This window comes from Boleophthalmus pectinirostris, unplaced genomic scaffold (assembly GCF_026225935.1).
Source record: "Boleophthalmus pectinirostris isolate CB_2022bp ecotype Guang Dong unplaced genomic scaffold, ASM2622593v1 HiC_scaffold_18, whole genome shotgun sequence".
NCBI lineage: Eukaryota > Metazoa > Chordata > Actinopteri > Gobiiformes > Gobiidae > Boleophthalmus > Boleophthalmus pectinirostris.
This window is the reverse complement of record NW_026571133.1, coordinates 26,837,340-26,859,645: the sequence shown is the minus strand read 5'-3', so window position 1 is coordinate 26,859,645 and position 22,306 is coordinate 26,837,340. Positions and strand designations below refer to the sequence as shown.

Genomic DNA, 22,306 nt, shown 5'->3' with positions numbered 1-22,306 from the left:
ACAACTTTTTTGCTTCTTAGCAGGATCACAGGGCCATGGGAAAAGCATAGTCGCTGAGAGCATCCTAATCCCAGGGGTGTCTTCTGTTGAGACGTCCATTCTAATCTTACACTTATCCCCTCTCAAATCAAATCCTAGGGACCATGCACACTGATTTGTTTACTCATGATGACCACTTCTCATGTTGCAAGGTCACACGCTTTATGTTCTGCGTTCCATCTCACATAAATAGAATAAAACATGCTGAAGGATGTCTGTGGGCAGATGCCCTGGATGCGGGGCTCACAGTTTATTCAATGACACATGAGATATGAAGGTTTGTTTTAATTAGATTGTGGCATAGTCTGCTTATCTTTAAAGCAATACGACCAATTAAAACAACAGAGAGACTAATAGCAATAGTTAGCATTATAGGGAAACGTAATAATGATCATACCTTCAGACGATCAACCATGTGGAATAAAGAGAAGAAAAAGAATGTGCAATGTGACATTTTCATTATCACACTTTAATGCAATACTTTGTGTGTGTGTGTGTGTGTTTGTGCGTGTGTGTGTGCGTGTGTGTGTGTGTGTGTGTGCGCGTGTGTGTGTGTGTGCGTGTGCGTGCGCGCAGAAAACTGTTAACTATGCCAGCTTAGTCATTTCTGTCACTGTGATATTGCACAGTATAGTCTCGTGCTGTTGTTTCCACATGGTTCTCATACTCACTTGGCGCTTCATTTTCAAAAGTCTTAAATAAAAAGCAGCATGACAGGGCATCAAATGTCTGTGAAATATTAGACGGAAAGCCTTGGTTGAGATTTTCAGGCAGTCTCTATATCCCTATTGCAACCAAGTGCAGCCAACCCCAGCAAACTACTTGCCCTGCTGCCTGTGTGTACAGCTGGATTAACACCTTGGTGAAGACAGTCCTGTTGTTTGAGGAGTCGCAACCATGGAGTCATCCTTTAGCTCTATATCTTCCCTTAATGACATCATAGTAGGCTACACTCGCTGTGTGTCATCCTTGAGAGGCGTTATCCGTGACTCGCAGTTGACAAAAGTATACTGTCGATTAAAGTGCAGGGAAGTTTGTGCGCTGGAACACGATGTCCCTGCTGGCAATGACCATTTAACTGAGTGATCTTGTTCTTCATTCAGCAAGGGTGAGAGTCGTGCTTGTCAAAGACTTTCTCAAAACAAATAGGTCCCACTTTCCTCTTTCCCTTTTCCCGGAGAGTGTGGAGCACTGAGAAAGGCTGGCGCCGGGCGAGCTGAGAGCTACATGTGGGTGTGCATGCGTCTGGGCGGGCTTCGGCAGTTCACCCACTATGCGCTACTTTCGTTGACTGTGCTGATTGCACAGCTAGTCCCCCGTCTACTGCCGTGACTGCCTCCGTGCAGGCTACAGATGGTGTGAGGAATCGGGAATAGTCTGGTCGAATCAATTTGATTCCGTCCTCCGTGTCTACACTCCGTAACCAGGAGAAGGGTACTGTTCAGACGCAACGCGCACTCACGGATCGCGCCTGTGGCTGGTTGGATTGCTGGACGAATTAAATAAATCTGAGGCAAGTAAGTGTTTTGATGTATGCATTTTAATTAACACTTTATTGAGTGTCCCCTACAGGCTATTATAATGCCTAGCAATGACTAGATTGATGCTGTGGAGGGATTTTGGGGCACCTGTATAGTTTGTAGATCGTGTTGTTGACACTCTGCAGGTGTTAGGGATACAGTCAGAGGATTTTAGACTACTACTTGGGTCGATGGAGATTGTTGTAAGCTACAGCAAATGCTGTCAGAATCAGAAATGTATTCTGAACCTCAAAAGTTGTTTTGTACTTCAGTGACACAGTGGCAAAAATGCTTGTATGTTCATGTTAAAAAAAAAAAAATTAATAGCATTCAAATTATAAAAGCAAACTGTTTTAGTTTAAAGACCTAACTAATGATCCATGGATGTGAATGGTTTCAAGGCAATTTGAAAAAGTATGCTCATTAACAGCCAGTCTGGCTGTGAACAGAGAAGAGATTTCTGTGGTCCAGTTTTCACATTGTGGTTTCCAGCAGCAAATGAATGAGATGGCAGCCTCACATCCAGTCAGTGTCTTGTTGTGAGTTAATGAAAAAGCTGCAATGAAAGATGAGAAAGCTAATGTGGCACACATGGAGGTAGGAGAGTGGATAGACTGTGACCACTCTGTACCAGAAATGTCCCCAGTGCACAGGGTGCCCTGCTGGAAAGCCCAGGGATCAGGTTCCTCCTGTCAGCTGCTGCACCCAGCGGCCCAGGTTTAACTCACTCTGTGTATGTAAGTGGGATGACAAGTCTGGGCTTGGAACATAAGGCAACCTTTGAAAAGTCTATAATATGAAAACTTTAGATTTGACAGAAATGGTCGACTTTCTGTCTTCCCCTCACCTGTCTTTGGCACATAAAAGATAACTATGTGACCTTACTGTAATCTTGTGGAGGATATTTTATTACAAAGTTTCACTGCTCACATGAGGTTTCACATATGGTGATTCTACTTTTCTATCAGCAAAATGGTGACCAAAGTCCTTCCTCTTTCACATCCTCTCTTGCAATTAACCCAGTATGGGTTATGTTCTTTTCTTACCCTTCTCTTCTTTAGAGAAAACCAGTTCACTCTGTGTCCAGGCTTTCTCTATAATGATGGTTATATTTGTCTTTAACACATGTGGGTTACGGTAGCCGCACTGTAGGCATGGAGCCTAAGGTATACATAACAACACAAAAATGTGAAGTTACATGTGAAGTTAAAGTTCCCCCTATTCATGAGTTTTGACTTCCTGTTATATGTTGGCTCCATCTCTATATAGTTTGGAGATATAGTTTGGAGGTGTATCATAGTATGTAGAAAGCAGATGAACAACGCTAACTGTCATTTCTCTTTGATCTCTACACACATGAAGGGCTACTAACATCACTTGGCCAGGTGGATTCAATCAATCATTTTGTGAGAAAACCCCTTTCCACATGTCCACAAAGCAGCCAACAGCCACTCAGCAGGAAAAGCTTTTACATGTGTTTTAGTTTTTTATGTCTAGTGAGACTTCAGTTCTTCTCAAGTCCTCATAGAAACATTGCATCTAGAAGTGCTTAATGTTAGTGAAAAATCAGTATCTGAATTATTATTACATAGAATGCTGTTCTTTAGATGTGGAACAATGAAGAATCTGTCTTTATGTCAAGTTTGTCACTTCAACACTAAACCTACCTAACTCGTGTGATTATAAATACTAACATTAAATTGAACTGGGTGTGACTCATCTGTAATATCGACCTGGGATTGTACCCTCTGAAATTGTTTGTGAAGAGGGGGACTTTCAGGAGAGTTTTAGTTTTTGGCTAAATAAATGTTTTTATCTTTGCTGTCTGAAATGTTTTCTGTTTGTTTTTTGTTTGTTTGTTTTTTTATGGAAAAGATGCTTTCTGCTTTGCACTAAAAGTTGTGTGGATGCAAATGGAACAGCCCAGAGCTGCACAAGATGGATCTAATGAGTCTGAAAACTCAAACGCAACAAGTTAGCTATGTATAAGATTTTTTTAAATATTAATTGCAAGATAGGGATTCCAGAACCAAAAGTTGTTTGAAATAGTAATATAAATAATATATGTTTTTATTTCAGTTACTGAATGACCACTGTGTCTTTACTTTTAACTTTAATAAAAGTTAAGATATTTTTTTTTCCTTTGGCATTAGTTCCAAGCATAGTTTAGCAGAGGAAGTAATTTCCCAGAGTAGAGCTTCATTTCTCTGTGGAAGAGCCTCAGTGGCCCCAATCTCATTCCCTGCAAAAAGGGACATGTCAAACACTTCCTCAGGCTCTTTGTAAACTCACCACTCTCATATGGAAGGCAAATACTGTGGCAGCTCTGAAGCTCTACTGATGTTCAGACCAAACTTCATCCATTTAAACTATGATTACATGCTAAGTTTGAGCCTTGACCGTTACATTTCAGGCTTGCACATGTAGCTGTTTTAAATGATGGGAACAGCACTAGTGTTTTTTTTTTTTTTTTTTTTTTAATGCTGGCTTTGTTGTTAAATCTCTTTTGGCATTTTGGAGTCTGTGAAGTCAAGATAATGATGAACAAAATGGTCAGTTATTTTAGATTAGTTGCTCATATTCCAATTAGTTACCCTACCAGTAACAGTAAGTTAATAGTGCAGAAGTACTTGTTTTTGGTAGATTTGAACAAATATTAAGTTAAGTACACACTAAGTAACTATGGCTAGCTTTTGTAAAATGTGTACTTTGCACTAATGTCTTATATTGTTGTGTATGATTTGAATGTATTGATCATCTTCCAGCCTTGAGCTGTAATGAAATGACAAAAAATATTTTTCATAGTTAGAGATTTTGGTATGAATGCTGTGACTTTTGTTATATTTTTGGCTGTCATCAATGGTTTTGTGACAAAGCAGAAGTTTAACAGTGTCGTAGTATTAAAGGGGGCAAATGGTATTACATATTGGAATTAAGAGTTCTAAGTTAAAGCAGAACTCATGTGGCGGGGTGTCTGGCTTTGATTAGAAGTAGAGTTTTAGGGCACCACTCAATAAATGTTGAGAAATGTTACTAATTCAGTATAATCAGTTATCTAAGCTAATTAAATAACTAACCAATTGTTCTGAAGTTTGGAAATTGTTGTCCATATCAGTGACCCTGACCCATATCTGGCAATAACATCACTATTCACCAAAGCAAACTGGTTTATGAATATTTATTGACCAAGTTAAACAGACAGCATTTAGATATGAAATATTCAAATGAGTGGAGGTGACTCTAGATTGGGGCCTAAAGATTGGAGATCAGATAAAACTTTAAGAGTCATCTAAAGTTATGTGTTGAGTCTAAACTGAGATCAATTAAGCCAGTCTGTGAAGTGTGCGCATACAACCAGGAGAGGGGAGATGTCAGTCACAGCAAGGTCCAGAGTCCCAATGGTTTGGAGGTCTGAAGTCCTCAGGGCGTCAGGTCTGGAGAATCAAACAAGCTGAGATGGACAGAGGCCACATGATCTAAACAATAACTCAAGGCTCAGGCAGCGTCAGTCTGAAGGAACACTGTGTCTTCTGTTTACAAAGGAGCAGAAGACACCTGCCCAGTGTCCATGAGATTTGAACAGCACTGATCACAAATTATCACCAATTAAACCAAAAGGTTATTTACTACAAAAATGCAAATATTTAAATATGCTTCACTTTCGGTCAGATCAGCTAATTTGGATAAAAACATGGCAAAAGATGGGCATAGCTTTGGAAGGGGGAACTGGAAGTTTTAACTTCACAGGCATTGTCCCTCTGGACTGTTCTTTGTCCAGTAGGACAAAGGAGCTGCTCTGTATCTCCCTATTTCTCTGTCTTCTCTGAACTGATTCCTTGAAATGAGTGGGGTCTCCTCAATGATAACAGTCTATTTCCCATTGTAACCACTCGGGGGAAGGCTAAACCAGTGGGGTGAAGCCTTGGCTAAAGTTGAGTGGGGGATGAGGAGAGGTATGTGATTGGCTTACAAGCTAGTGACAGTTTTACACACATAAAAGATATTCACATGACATTTACAAATCAATATTCAAACAACATTGATAATATTCACAGCATGAACAGTTCACATCATTCCTCTTCTTTCTGTGGAGAAATTAATTTTACTGAGAGTGTTTGATCTTGTGTCTTTTATTTGTGTCTTGGTTATCGCTAGTTTATTGAAATTTACATCAGTCAGTTGGTTTCTTTTTAGGAGAAACTTTGTAGATCTCGTAGCTCTTCTGGAGAGTCTTTGTGTAAGAGAAGTTTTGATTGCATTGCTTGAACACAAGTCTCTATTCGTTTTATCTTATCAATCAGCTACAGGGTCCAGAGAAGCTGAAGGGAAGCGGGGGATGGGTGTGCATCCACAGTCATAGAGGGCATACCTAACCCAAACTACTTTGGTTTGGTGAAGATGTCCCTCCGATATCATGGCAACAATGAAGGGGGTGCTTCACACCAATACAACAGAGTTGGCATTAAACCACAAGCTGCTATCCAGTAGCAGATGTTAGTGCGCCAAATTAATTGACACATCAGTCTGCCACCTTTCATTTTTCATCAATGCTGTGCCATTTCCTGATCTGATGTGATTCAAGTTATAAAGAGGTGTATTACAGATACAGACAGTATTAGTTGGTTTTATATGTTTTCATTAATAGAAAATACATGAAGAATGGAGAATACAATTCGAAACGATGATACCAGACAAGGCAGTATCTAGTACTATATGTAAGTCTTCTGCTCTGTGCTTATTTTAGACGCGGAAGCTTGAAGAAATGAGATTTGGCTTACACACCTGCACATACAGGTGCTTTAGAGGCTGGTTGCTAATCTGCTGAAGATGCAGCATGATTCTAGCTAAAGTTGTTAAGACTTTGTTGTAGTGGCATCAAGAGGATACATTATTATTATTATTAATTATAATTATTATTGCCTTATTTGCATAATGAAACGTATATGAGATACTTGAATACTCCTAGTATTCAAAACATACTCCCATTAGTTCAACACTGTAGCTGTAACAATAAAGGTTTGAATTACCAGCTTTCAAGTTGGTAGATAAGGAGAATATACAATATCATCTGATCCAATATTTTCAAACCAGTGTACTAATCAGACAATATTCCTGTGTCAGACCAAATATCCCACACCAATATCTGTGTATCTCTATTGTTATTATTATCTCTGCACTGACAGTTGTCAAGGTGCTCCAACACTAATAAAATAGGCAATAAAAACACTAAAACCTGTGAAAGATTATGAAACATTACCGTTATTATTGTGTTTGTGTGATGAGGAATGCTGTAGGCTGCATCTGGCCCTCATCTGGACCTGTGAGCTGCGTGGACTCTGGAATCAGTACTCCGTACTCAGCAATAGCGATCTCATAACAGAGTAAAGTGAACTTTACTTAAATCTCTTGTGAAAGAAAGTTGTTGAATGTTGTTTGGTTCAACTGATGTGTGATGGAAAGTATATGATTGGCCTTTGGAAACTGATTTACAATAAATACATGTGGTTGAGAACCTGTTGCTGATATGGCTTACGGCATGGCCACTGAAAGAGTCAGGGAATCTTGCAGGGAAACTGTTAGGAGTCAGACATAATCTCTGTAACACTGTGCCCAATGAGCTGTTTCTACAGAGAAGAGGTCATCTTTTGCACCTATATAAGTGGACTGACAATAATGTTCTCCCTTTCTCACATCTTGGTTTAGTTCAGTCTCAGTTAAGTTTTCATTGTGATGCAGTTTGACTTAAATATAAAAGTATTTCTTCTCTTACAGATTAAAGTCCAGGCGTGATAATGGATGAACAGTGTGCGCCCCTCGGAGGCCCCCATCCCATTGCTGGACAGTCCAGCACAGACAGATTGACCCGGGCTAGTGTGGTCAGGTGTGGCTGGCTCAGGAAACAGGGGGGCTTTGTGAAAACCTGGCACAGCCGCTGGTTTGTATTGAGAGGGGACCAACTCTATTACTACAAAGATGAAGAGGAGACCAAAGCACTGGTAAGTTACTACTACTTGGGTGGACGTAGATATAAATGCATACATCCATCTCATGAAACTGATCTGAATGTTGTACATAAAACAAAAAAACAATAATCAGTGACAAAAATACATGTTTTATTTAAGCCTAGTGTAACTGAAAAAAAAAAGGTGACTAAAACACTGTGTAGGTACTCAGTTTTATACCCCTCATAATAAGATTTTTTATGGACTTGGCACAGACACAGTTTGATGTAGCATTGTTTTGTTGCAGGGCTAAAACTTAAAACTTTCCATTAAGTTATTACTTACTTATATTACTCTTATGTACATGTAACCAGACACTATGCTCAGAGAATGTCACCAGTCAGCCAACAGAAGAGATGTACTGGCTATCCCAAACAAAGAAACTGTCTCACAACACAAGGATAGATAATTATTTGTACAAGGATTTCTCAAGAGCTTCGTGCCTGTGTTCAGGGCTGCCCAGTTACATTGACAAATAACATCTGTATAAATTATGGTATATGGACATTACTAGAATACAGACAAAATAAACCCTGCCTCAGTCATGACTTTGTTTCTAAATATTACTAAATCTATTAGTGATGTTAAAGATCAGAGCAGAGTCACTGAACACAAAGGGTTAGTCTATCACAGGTCAAATGAACTAGAAAAGAAAGTTCCTATAGTATGTGGAGCAATGAAATGCACCTCAGCATGCAGCCATATTTAGTGGAGCTATTAATTACTGCTCTAACATGCTCTAACACACCATTTGTTACCTGTCACATATGCCTAGACTGCCTTCTCCATGGAAACAAGAACATCTGTTGCCCTGGTAACATAGAGAGCCAACAAAAATGGTACTTTGATTTTATGTCATTGAATTAGTTCAAACTATAAATGCTTTTTGGGACCACAATATTGTTGTATAATATGAAACTATATTGTTGTTTAAAACATCATATTGTTATGTTGTTACTGCCCCAGAGAGTGTATGGAGTAGTGTATGGAATCTTAGGAATGGCTGTCTGATAGAGGTGAAAGGTCATCCAAAAGTATGCACGTGTACAGCACGTGTGGGCTCGCATCAACATGCCATCTGTGTGTCTTAACTTGTCTATAGAGATGTTTGCTGGCACATACACATACACATACATCAACTCTGGCTACGCTAATAACAAAGCCAACATTCAGCAAGTTGGTAATTGTAGGGAAATTATTGTAATGTAAACCATTCTTTGAACTGTATCTTTATGAGAGAATATTTTCATTGACATCATATATCAAAAGATGTCTTTATGATGTATTATTTATCATGTTCTGTTTAATTTGTATTATGGTAAGTAGAGAGTTAGAGAGAGTTATGTGTTGAATATTAATAGCACAAAGGACTTATGATGAAACATTCACAAGATAAATGACATGAATAAGTGAAATTCATGGAATAAATAGAGTTTTATGTCCAGACTTTGACCTTGGAATTCATTCAGTGGAGTAAAAACAGTACACTGTCAGTAATTATTTAGGCATTATGACTTCAAGACTGCATACTATTCACTCCTCTGATGTACAGCATTTGTTTCTGAGGCGGATTAATGCAGTAGAGAAATAGTTTGTCATATTAAGATCACTTAAAACATACACATTTTAAACACTGTTTTTATATGGATGTGAGCACTTGCACTATTGGTAATCCAGCTTGGCAGTTTTGTAGTAATTATATACTCAGTCTGTATAAGTTAACATAGTAAAGTTAGTTATAGCTCTGCAGTCAGATCATTGAAACAAAAGCAGTTTTGACAGGAACTGCTTGTGTAATAAAAATCATTGATGGATGGAAATGTTCTTATCAAAACTAATGAGCAGCTGCAGCAAGGTCTTGTATGTCGCTCAAGCATTCTGTTGTTCTGTTCTGTTGCAAGACAAATGTCTTTGAATGGTATGTGGAGATGCATCTCCGAAAAGTGAGAATAGTCTACCTTTGGGGCACAAACTTTATAATGGCAGAAAAAGGGGACAGTATGTTCATTTGTGCAGTTACTATAGCTGTGGAAATACTATTGATTTCAACATTGTTAAGTGACATAAGTAATTTGTTAGATGAATCATAGTTAACATATTTTTTTAAAACATCAACAACAAAAATCAACTAATATTGTAATTGAGACTGGACTATCCACAGACTTTAAAACTTACCAGACTCTAAAAATGTCACTGATTAAGAATAACAACTTTTAGAAGAATTTATTTAGTGGTGACTTTTTTTTTCCTTCTCTGTAAATGTGCGTTTATAAGAGCTTACAATGTAGGTACAGTGTACAAATTCCTAAAAAATCTCATCTTTGCATGCCTTTTACTGGTGTTTAATCATTTAATCCACAAATGTATCAATACTATCAATACAATCCTGGCACACTAAATTCTTTCTATGGTTTGAATCATGAGCTCAGAGAGTGATTTCTTTTCTTTATGTTCAAGAATAAGTTGTGTCATTGTGCCATATACCAAAGATGATCTCATACTCCTTTAAAATAAAACTCAGAAAACACCCCAAAATACTCTCTCTCCTCCAGAGTCTGGTGTGCTGATGTGTGGCTAAATATAAATGTGGTTTGGTTTGTCTGCAGAAAACAGTGAGCCGCCGGGAATAGTGTCACTGTGGAAAGAACATTCACACTACTGTGGTTTTACAACATAGAGGAGTTACTTATTTCCAAGCCTTGTTTATGTCCTATACATGGCCAACTGCTGTGTCTTTGATCCCTTTTTTAAAGGGGTCATGGTGGACATGTGTCTTCTGACCTCCTGTCTGGCCGGCCTGTGTCTTATTAAGCAGAGGCTCACTTGGAGGGATAGGGCAACTCCCTCTGATTCTGCTAATGTGCTGCTCCCTAATACTTCCTCAATCACCACTGCGCACACTGTTTTCATTAACAACACAAGTCCTCATTGGAGTCTGGCCCTGCACTTGTAGTCTAGGGCAGTGGTTCCCTACCTTTCTTCCTCGAAGCCCCACTTGCATGAATCGGAGACTTGCTGGGCTGGGACCCATTATAAATATAATGTTTATCCTCCCATACGCATTTTCCAATATGTTGGGGGATTGTTGCACAGATAATGGCTTTGATGACATGAGTGAACAGAGTACTGTTAGCTTTTTTAACTTACATACTACTAATAAAATAAAACTAAAATTTCAAGCCCAATTTTGATAGTAAGCTGTTTGCTACTTGGTACTAGTTAAGATACCACATTGAAATCAAAAGTGTTTATTTATTTATTTATTTTTAGACAATATTATGTAATGTTTAACACAAAACTATACTTGTTTATCATGTTATTTCTTCTGTTTCTCTTTTTTTTCCAGGGAACTATTTTCTTGCCTGGAAACAAGGTAACAGAGCATCCTAACAGCGGAGACGACGGAGGAAAATTTCTGTTTGAGGTCATTCCAGGTAAGTTAAGCACTTACAAATATGTGTAATGGAATCTGTATTTGCAAATGTTCTGTTTAGCAGTACATTAATAAGCTTTGGTTAAAACAAGTGAATTTCAAGTACAGTATAGAAAAGGACTTACTATTACTACTACAATTGTATGTAAGGTAACAAGAATTTATATGTAATGAGCATGTTCATCATGTACATTACAATACAGTGAAATATTTGTGAAATGTGCTATAGTCAGTAATGATTCATAATAGTAATCTACAGCAGTGTCACAAGTGTTTTGAGCATCACTTTTCAGTTTTTAATTTGTACAAGCTCATTGTGACACATGACTTGCTCTACAAATGTGTGCAAACACACATGGGATAAAATTAAATTAAAAAATAAAATTCTACCACAGCATAAAAAAAATCACCTTATCAGATTGTCTGGAAGGTATGACACTGGACTGAACTCTGTTAATCTGATCTTTTTGGAAAAAAACCCCAACATGTTTTAGTGTAATGTCCAGCGCCCACATGACTTGGCCCAAATACACTATACTTTATTCAGAAGTTGTGTGGGTGTTACTTACATTTGGTTATGTTCAACTGCCGTAACTGCTCACAAACCTGTTGGTTTTAATGTCAATATGAAAATGACTACCTTTAAAAAAAATATAAAAATCCTTATACCCATACACTCATGCTTTTAGACTGGTGAAAAACAAGAAAATACTACAAATAAAGAAGCCTTAGAGAAGCAGAGAGAGTGGACGAAAAAGGGGAAAAGCCAGCACATATGTTCCATTGCTCTAAATGAGGCCCAAACACTGTGACAGTCACTGGCACAAACACAGACAGGAAGCTGCACTGAAAAATCCTTCCACTGTCTTGTACATGTTCTCAGAGCTGATGAGTATATGTGGGTGAGTAACTCTTTAGAGGGAAGAGCTCAGGGTTCAAACTAGGGCATCTAAAGATGGCTACATTCATAAAGTCTGCTGAAATCAAAGAATAATATGAAAATTATAAAAATCCCAAGCTCTTAAAATCTATAGAAAGCCTTACAAATCAAAGTGAACTTGTGGTTAAATTCACAAATGAACTTTAAATAAACAATTTATGTAGGTGTAATTCAGATAGAAATGGTTGTAGTTATGACAATTAGGTAAAAATACAGCCATTTGCCTAGCTTCATTGTTCTTCTATTTCCATTAAAGTTATTGACTTAATATACCTGTATATTTACCAATATATGAAAATATCCACCAGATTTAACAGACATGTTTGTCATACAGTAGTTGAGTCGTAGTTGCTGCAGTAAATTCAGCTCAAGGGGTCCTTTTAGTAGGTCCAGGCATAGATAAATAAACAGTGCATATATAGGGAGGCAGATATCTTGTTGCAGCCCTCCAAAAAATCCAAACTAAATTTAAAATTTTTTACTTTTTTGCATATTCTTTTGTGAATACTGTCTGCACATGACTGGAAAGGAGTAGTGGTTTAGACTAGAATGATGCTTTTTTTTTCCCCCAAGTGAAACAAAAAACTAAGGTTGGACCATTGTTATGATTACTAGACCTTTTAGTTAAACCTTTTTCAAACTTGTCCCTGATGTTAAACTCCCTTTATTAATGGGCATATAAAAATGCAACGCTAAACACTGGCCTACTTTATTGAAGATTCCACCGAAAATGTATTCTAAACTGTTTATTGCGAGCAGAACTTCCTTTCTTTCATGTTGTAGCTGATGTTTTTGAATCCTCTGGAATGACAGCTGATGGGACTGGAGAAGAGCACTTTGGGGAAGACGTTGTCATATGGAATGAATAGCACGGTATTCTTTGTGCAGCGTGTTCTTATCTATAAATATTATTGTGAATGTTGCATCCGTGGTCTAATTAGTTCTTCCTTATAATACAAAAACAAGCACAGGAACTAATCAGAGAAGGAGGCTGAGATTCTATTTTTTGTTTTTTCCCAATTTTCTGTAAACATTAGAATTACTCCCAGGTTCACAGTTTTATCAGAATATTCCCCCCTAATTTCCTGGGTCACTATCATTTTGGGTTGTTTTGGGTTAGGTTTTGGGTTGGGTTTTGGGTTGTTTTCTTGCTGGTAGTAAATCTAGAAATATTACTGCGTTCACACATTATGTGGGTAACTGGTAGGTTTTGCAACAGACCAGTCTTCTTATGGTTAATGCTAAAAAGTAATCCAGTCGTGGTATATGGTGATCCCTTACTGACCCCTTGTGGCGTGAGTTGATATTGGAAACTATTTTTCTATAGCATAATTTCTGTTGTGAAACACATCTTACTAATACATGCATTAAAAATAGCAGACTGTATGTACAATCAAATCATTAGGCCTTGTCTTGTATAAATAGCTTACCAACCAACCATCAATCCCAATATATGTGAATATTCTTATTATTTTAAAGATTACACATTTTATCGATGCATACATTTAAGATACTGTGAAGAATCTCAGAAATTACGTGGTAAGCACTACCCCCTTATGGAGTATTGAAGCAATTACAATTAACAACATCTGAGTGTATTAACCTATGTATTTTTATTGTCAGCTGACTAATAAAGTTCACAAGTTGGCGTGACATGTTTATTTGACCTCTGTTGTGATCCCTAAAATGGATTTAGCATCTCGTCCTATATAAATGTTACAAGAGCAATGCTAATCAAATCAGAATCAGACTGACAAGGGAATCACTCTCTTACGCTGAAAATTCTAGCTTCTCTAACCATGTTATAACAGCATTCTCTCACTAACTTTATCAAAGCTACAATATTTTTGATTAATTCATGCATCCTGTATTGTCCTGCTTTTGAGTCTTCAATCCTCAGAAAATGTCTATTTTCACCTACTCCCTATCTCCACTCACATATCTGTACTTACAGACATGTGTATAATCTTACAATTATACATGAATGACCTGCACTAAGCCGCTATGTAAAGACAGGACCTTTCAGTTATGCAAGTTTGAACAGGAGGTCACTGGGCCCATTTCTAATATTAAGCCATTTTAGATCCATATTGTAATTTAACAGTAACAGTAAATACTTGGATTAAAAGCATATTTTTTAATGTGAGGGCTATTGATTGTAGAATATATATTGCATTAGACATAGGTAAATTTTTGAAGCCGAGGACTGACATTTTAAAGTCAAACGTGCTTAGATATGTACTGAGAAGTCAGATGCAGGTATAAGATGGAATGTCAACCCTGTGGATCCTTATGTGATGACTGAATGATGGATGGGTCAGTTAAATGAAACTAGTGTTTGAGAGGGGTATTTGGGGCCGGCTAATTAGTGCACTTGTACTTGAGTGCCATATGCTCAGTTCCAATATGGTCCCAGGACATGAGTATTTATCATCAAGAGAGCCCCCCTGAAGTAATTGAGGGAGTATATTAATCTGGCTCGCTGACATGACTGTGTCACGATGTATGGAGGGGGTTTTCAGAGGGTCCACGTGTGCCATCACTCATACTGCTGTGTGCACTGTGAGCATATCAGCACTTGATTAAACCTGTAGCATCAGTGACAAGTGAAATTTGGATATAGGGTGGTACAGTAAACAAACTGTAAACTGTGCAGGTTGTACAGTATCAAGCTCATGCTGTATTAGCTTCAAGGTTTAAAGAAGCTATATTCTAATGTTTAAGGTTCATAATATTCAGGTCCTCAAATGAAATCAGAACATTTAGATTGTATTTATTACTTGAAGAATAGTTACACAATAAATTGTATGGACTATTCTTTGACAGATTATTTGGATTTAAATCTCTTGCTGCTGTTGTTGCTATTTGTCTTCCTTACACTCAGTACATTAATTTATTTTCATATTATCTCATAAAATGTATTTGGCTTCTCTGGACCCCTTTAAGTTAATGTGTTTAGTCAGTTCTAAGACAATAAATTTATGTTTTACAGATTCCCTGTTTTGATTTATTGATTTAATTAGCTGTGAGAAGTATATAAGTATACCATAGAGCTACCATAAATGTGCAATGTGTAACTGCATGTTTCAAGTCATAGGTTTATGAGATTGGTTTGCCCCTAAAAGGCTGTGTTAAAACAGCAAATTAATTGTAAACCTGTATTGTTCCCTTTATGGAAAAAATATATATATATATCATCAGTGTGCAAATTGTGCCATCAAGTTAGAGAAGTAGCTTTTTGTATTGTAAATATAAATATATAATGTGTAAACTAAATACATGGTCACATTCAGTAAGTTCCATTGTTTTCTCTCATGAAATGTCCGGTGAGGAGGATGTTTGTGTTTGAGGTTTGCTGTTCTTTGCTCTCTCCAGTGAATATTTGACTTTGAAACCAAAACAGGAATGTTTTTCTTTGTGCTTCACTCTGCAGTTTGAGCAGACTTCTTCTCACTCATTTATGACATAATGAAAGATGAACTTAAAGCAAAATTATTAGAGAATTATTTTCAGAGATAGTTCTGTACTTGTGTGGTTCTGAAGCAAATGTTTAGATGACATTCAAATTCAATTATTCAATTTACTTTCTAATAAATTTTCTGAACTGCAATAATTCAGTTGTAACTTTCTTGTATGCTAAGAAAGCAAGAGCCTTTAGATACTATTCAGTCAGACAAAGTTTACATTCCAGTTATCACTATTTGAGAGGGCCATTGAGTTTGTATGAGATGGGAATGCTTCTGCTTGTGTGGGAGTTCTTTAAACTGGAAAATCAGTTTTGCTTTGTCTGACTACTGGCAGGTATCTTCTAGTGTCTGAGATGATGCTCAAAAACTGAAATAAATCTGAATATAAAATATGTGCTATGTGTTTAATTCAGTAAAATAAGTTATTGGCTGAATCACAATTTGTTGACCAGACAGTTGCTATAGCAGCAAACAGGGAGGTTGAGCTGGAGTGTACTTTTAGCAGTTGCAGATTTGAAGTCACAAGGCAGACGTTTTTTATTTAATGGTGTGTGTTTGATTATCTAAAGCTGTCACAGAAGGACAATTTGATGAACTAGCATTTTTGCAAGGAAGAATAAGCAGCAACTGAAACACCCTGTACCATGATATAAGGTCTCTAAGTGCATTGTACAATGTTATAAGGGTCTCTAAATGCACTACAGCAGACTGGAGGGGCTGAACAGGAAGTTTCCATGCTTACATAACAACCTTATTGAAGGAATTGGTATTTGACATGTCACATACCAGTCTCCCCCATCTGCTCCCCCCTATTCCCCCACCTTCCCTGTCATGTTTCAGGTTGGACAGATCTCTATGGAAGTACCCCATAACTAATGAAATTTATAATTCATTTATTCAGAACTATGTGCTTAATCAAGACAATTCTGGGAGTAAACCGTATGTAAACGAAGCCCAAATAACATCTTTATCAGGGCTTAGCCTGTACTGAAATTGCACCTTGACAGTAGCAGTAAAGCTAAGCTTCAGCTGATCTAAACTAGTAAAAAGTTTTATAAACCAAACATGCAGAAAGCTGCGAGCGAATATACCGTTCAAACCCTATCCACAACAGGACTAAAATGACAGAAAAACTATTGGGACTTTTTATATAATAATTTTTAGGGACAATATCTCAGCAGTTACATTTGTGGAAAACTGTTGAGTGTACACTGGAGAAGGTAGTGAGCCCAAATGCAACAGCCTGCTGTCTGTCGGACGGTAGCAGCCCTCGCCGACCCTGCAGCGCTGTATTTATAGAGCAGTGTAGATGAGTCATTTGGCCCCATGCCCACTCTGCCTTTGCCAGATTTACAGGTCTCCACTTTGGGGAGTGCTGCCTGATTTACGACAGCCCTCCCCACCTCCTCTCACTTCCTTCGGGGACCAGCTCACACACCATCTTGCTTTCCGAGCTGTATACTTTGTAAGAAATATGCTCCAGTCTTGACAGCAGCTAGACTATAGACGTAGTGACCTAAAATGAAGTTACCAGGCTGGAGAGCTACTGCATAGAGGAAAAGAAGGAGGTTTAGATTCAGCGATCAGGGCAAGTACAGAGGAGCGGGGGAAGCGGCTGTGGCGTTTGGACATATAGAGGTGCAGAACAGATGAAGAGGAGTTTAAGGGGGGCCGGCGGTCAGCAGCGACAGCGTGGCTTCTTTTTCTTTTCCCACTGTGAGCTGCTCAGAGGGGGGCAGGTCCTCCACTGTGTCCCATGGATCTCAATTCCAACTCAGGTCTGTAGCTTTACTAATATACTGACTTGTTTTATTTTAACTCAAAGCAACCTGAACATGAGCAAAGACGATTCATTCACTTGCTTTGTTTTTCCATCTGTCATATCAGCTCAGTGAGAACCTCAAGTTCGCAGTTGTAGTTTTCTGTCTTATTCACTATAATTGTATCAATGCTGTAGATCAACAATTAAAGCTAAAACGAAGAATGTATTGATGTGTAATCAATAAGGAGTGGGTCAGCACTTATGCACACATACATCTACACTACCCCATAATACCCCATAGGTGTATTTAGCCTGAGAAAACAAACAAACAAAAAAAAGGTGTAGTTTAGCACAGAGGTGTTGGATATCAGGCTCAGATTTCACAGTGCTTTGCTTGAGGGTGATAACAGAATATCTAAATTTCATTGCTCCAGGTTGACCATAAACTATCCACAGGAGGTGCTTTCTGTTTCCCTCCAGGGGTTGCCATGTTGTGATTTGTTTTACACCAGGTAACATAATCCTGTTTATGCTGGTATGAAGCTGAGACAAACTGACTTAGCTTATGACATAGCTGTAACCTTTCATATGTTTTTATTTATAATATTTATCATTATATCGTTTAGTAATTTTGGTTATATAGTTTAGTAATTTGTTATTTATCCTCACACCATTATTGGGCTTCTACATGACTGTGCACTTGTCAATGTTTGCAACAGAAACTGTATTCCCTGCACTGCAGTGCTGTCAGGTGAACAGTGCTTTGGCCCACAGAGCCTTTCCTGTTTTTTTTTTGTTTTTTTTCCAGAATAAACACTAGTCAGAGGCTAAGATGGCAGACAGGACTGCTGCAATGGCGGAATCAAAGCATACATCTGCCAAAACCAATTCTCTCCTCAGCCACTGGATTAATTAAAACAGTTGATTATCATTGCTGCTCTCTCTGCCTTTCTCTCAAAAGAATAGTAGTGTTAGTGTATATCATAGTTTTTCATTTTTGGTTTTCATTTTATTCACAATTTATTTAACAATAGTTTTGTTGCAGAAATAAATGATTTATTATTGTCACTTACAGTTATAAAATTGACAGCCAATTGCCATGGAAAAATGCTGTAGTACCTCATTAGCCACTAAAACTATAGCATTTGTTCTTGTAATTCAGTTCAGAGTGCAGACAGTGAGTCAGACAGCAGCCCCCCTCTGCTCAGCCTGTGGATGTGCAGGTGTGTGACTGCCTCGGGAGCTCAGTGCTGAAAGCTGATATTACAGGGCATTAAGGCCAAACCAGGTAGTTTGCCATGTGCGCTCTGTGACTCCTCTTCTTCTGTGGTCTGGATCAAGGCCTCTGTGTGAACACCAGCATGTTTGTCTGTCTGCATCTATTCCTGGCAATATAATTACACCAGTATGTTCTCTTACTTACACTTCAGACTGTCAAAAGCCAAATGCCTCAACTCAGACCTCTTCCTTTTTTGGTTGTAAACTTGCTGTAGCATCTGTATCTACTGTACATCTTCCTGTGTATATGTGTGCATGTAGCTTAGTCTATCCTACATCTGATCCAAAGTCTTGAGTGTATCCAAGGGTTTCAGAATGATAGAATATTGCCACAGCAATTGACAATTTAAAACAACACTTAATAATAACAACATTTCTAACACCCTTAATTAAGCATGTACAAAGACCTATTTTATAATGAACAGTTAACGTAGAATTTATTCAGGTTTACTACCTACTTAGTCTAAATAATACCCTAAACCTTACTTTTGTTCTGCTAAGGCTAATTAAGGAATAATATTAAAGTGTTACTTAAATATTATATCTGTATCTCTATCTGAATTGTGAAAAGTCTCCAAAATGTTGCCTATAACAGGAAGCTGAAACCTATGAATAAATCAGAAACTGATTTTGCCATACACTGTGCAGGCCTGTGGAATGCATACCTCAAACATTTACTGTGTCTTTGCCATGGCTGCTTAACACAGTGAGGCATTGGTAATCTGTCATACTAAAATTGTTTATGTAACTGCAAAACATAACCTTAAAGTTATTTTGTTTAGTAATTTATCTTTTGAAGCTACAACAGTGACCAGGCTTCACCAGCACAGTTTGAGACTTCATGGAAATTTTTTAACATAGCCGGGTAAGTTATAAATATATACTATGGTCCAGTTTTAGTATATCATTAAGAAAATTGAATGTGACTGTGTCCAGTACACGTTTAAAACATAAGCACAAGTAGATTCAACTGCTACAGCTGCCTTGGACATGGCTCTTTATTTAGCTAGCGTAAAATCAGGACCTTTGGCGCCTATATACAGACACAACTGACTTCCTGAATGAACTTACTGATCCTGTACACACATGGGTTTTCATCGCAACTCATTCAAACTTTAACCTACAAACCCAGATAATCAGTCTGCTATTAGTGCCTTTTCACAGTACAAAAGAATATAGTCGTTCATGTCCATTCTTGTGAATCCTTTTGGTGCCACGATTCCCCACTTCCCCACAGAAGAACAGTGCAACCAAACAAGCCGTGCCCCCTTTGACCTTCCCTGTCCCATTGACTGTGTTGCTCACTCAGCATAGATGGTAATGGATATCTGGAGTTGCACTATGGGGGCAGTGTTTCTGAGTTTGTCGGAGCATATGGGATAGCGTTTTGGAGACTGATTTCAGATTATGACTATTGACAGCTAAAGACCACCATGACACCTGCAGGAGTAGTTATCAATACCTCACTGAGGGTTGAGAGAAACAAGAAACAAGCTAGTGCACCTGTGTATGTTTGGCCACCAAGAGACAAGTGAACATGTTTTGCAACACTTTTGTGGGCAGAATAACATTTTAAATACATTTGTTGAGTTTTTTTTTTTTTTCTCATTTGGAATAAGTTATATTTTTTGATATATTATTTTATAATTTCAAATGTGTTTTTTAGATAGAAGAACCGATAAACAAGCAATTAGATTTATATTACAACTTCTATCAGTATAATTAAAATTAAGCATGAGCACATTTGAATATTTTGATTGATTTTAAAGAAAGAAATGAACCTGTAGAGTTATGAAAGCCTAAAGCCTAAATTGTTTAGCTAATAGCTTAGTTTAATAGTACAGTAGATTGAAGATATTGTGCTTTTATGTACAAGGTTAAAATGTCTTGAATCATCTTTTCTGCTGAATATCATTTAATAATATCCCTCCAATACTTATGCCTGTAGAGACGTGTGAAAGTCTGTATGACTCCTAACATTACATCATGATATTCTTTTTGTTGGAGAAGTTAACATTGCACTATAGTGTCAATGGGAGATTCTGTGTTTGCTTTTAAGGTCATGCCCTGGTGTCTTTGCCTGTGGCCTTTTTAAAATCAATCCTCTTTTCTTCATAGATCAGCCTATTGTTCCTAGTACAGTGCTGTGGAGAGGTATGCTCGCTCCCTACCCCCTCTCCAAACCTCCTCCTTTCTCTTTCACACCCTCTCCTCTCCCTCTCAGCTGCTCTGCCTCAGTCTTTAGTGAGCCAGGCCAGACCCCGGGAGGGACAGAAGCACACCCGCCCGGACGTCCTCACATTAACCTAGAACCCTCTTCTAGTGCTGCTCTTTTAGGGGATTATCACTGGCCTAGTGTGGACCGGAGGAGGAATGGAAGTGGTCTATCAGACTTTGTCACAGTATGGATTCACAGATTTACTACCTTCACGTGCAGGTAATAGACACTGGTCTATTCACTGTAAATGTTATGGGCTTGTTGATAGCTTTATGTGGATCTGTCTGTCCATAAACGCCTGCTGTATGACTACTAGCACTTTTGTTGTAACAGCTGTGACTTGCTGAGGGATTAGCTGATCCCTCATTCACACCATTAGCACTATACCGAAAACACGCCTCTTTCAAATTTACTGCTTTGATGAAATAGTAAAAGTATGCATTGCTGTTATTTCCGCTGCATATTATATTTCATTTTTTATGAATGAACACATATCTGGCAGTGGTATGTCTTGTCACTTACTGCAGCTTCCTGTTCTGTTGGAGGTATTTATGATGTGAGGACTTCTGAGAAGACTATCATTAGACACAATATTGAATCTCAACTTGCCCCTGCTTGCATGCACAGAGAACTGTCGACAAGAAAGTGCTGCCATTTACTACACTGTAAACATTCTGCAAGAAAGATGACATGAAGCTAAACGATGTGGTTTTGCATTGTTTTTGGAACCAGCATCTGTTGCTTCCTTCACTTTTCCATCTGCTGAAATTTCAAAACATTGGGCTATTGTTGCAGACCCACTGCACAATATGCTGTAACTAATAGTGTTTTGTGGAAAGAATTTGTCAAACACAAAATTTATGGTAATAATTGTTTATCAGTAGTTAACTCATTTACATGGTCTGACTGTGTTCGCTATAGGGTATTAGTGTGGAAGGCTACAGATATTTGTGGCCAGTTCCTCTACACTGGACTCCTTTGTTGTCTCCACCTGTTGGAGAGTATTAGTTAATAACTAGTCTGCAGCTGCCAGACACTTATTAAAGCCCAATGAAGAGCTGTGACACACAGGACCGCAGCTACATGCTCATTAAGGTGTATGCAGGCACCACACCACAGTCACGGTGGTGCAGTGGTTAAGACACTTGCATCAGAGCCAAATGGTTCTAGGTTCAAATCTGTAACAGAAAGGGGCTTGTTTGTGGAGTTTATGTCTGTGCTTTCCCTACCAAGAGCTTGCAGGTCACTGTCAGCATAGTGGTGGCAGCACAGGACTAATGGTCTATTTTGTTGTACAACTTGTTTGTATAATGACATGGGTTTTTTTAGGCTAAGTATTTCTGTTAGGTACTTTATTCATCTGGAGTTATTTTTAATCTAAATGATGTATGGAAAACAGTCCAAGTTCAAGAGAGAGATGTTGCTGACCCATATAAGTTGTGCCCTTACTGTGCTGCACTGAGAATTGCTCACTGCTCTAAAGGTCTATGGACTATAAGGAGCATGGCAAATCAGGCCAATTGTGCCAGCAGTCATGCCTGCCTCTTCAGTCTGAGATGAGGACACTGTGTCCAGGGCTCTCTGCTGTTCTCCTGCTAGTATTTTATTTACACTGATGGGCAGCTTTTGCATTTCTGCATTTTGAGA

The 22,306-nt window shown here is 38.2% G+C and overlaps 1 protein-coding gene across 1 annotated transcript in view; it reads left to right on the top strand.

Annotated features, from left to right (window-relative positions):
* Nucleotides 1-1,047: 1,047 nt before the first annotated feature.
* The window catches only part of arhgap24 (Rho GTPase activating protein 24), a 27,678-nt gene continuing 6,419 nt past the window's right edge, over nt 1,048-22,306 (top strand). Inside the window, exons 1-3 of the mRNA XM_055153476.1 lie at nt 1,048-1,556; nt 7,332-7,555; nt 10,908-10,995. Of these exons, the coding sequence (XP_055009451.1) occupies nt 7,352-7,555; nt 10,908-10,995 (292 nt within the window). The 5' untranslated portion in view covers nt 1,048-1,556; nt 7,332-7,351. The remainder of the gene's footprint in view (nt 1,557-7,331; nt 7,556-10,907; nt 10,996-22,306) is intronic.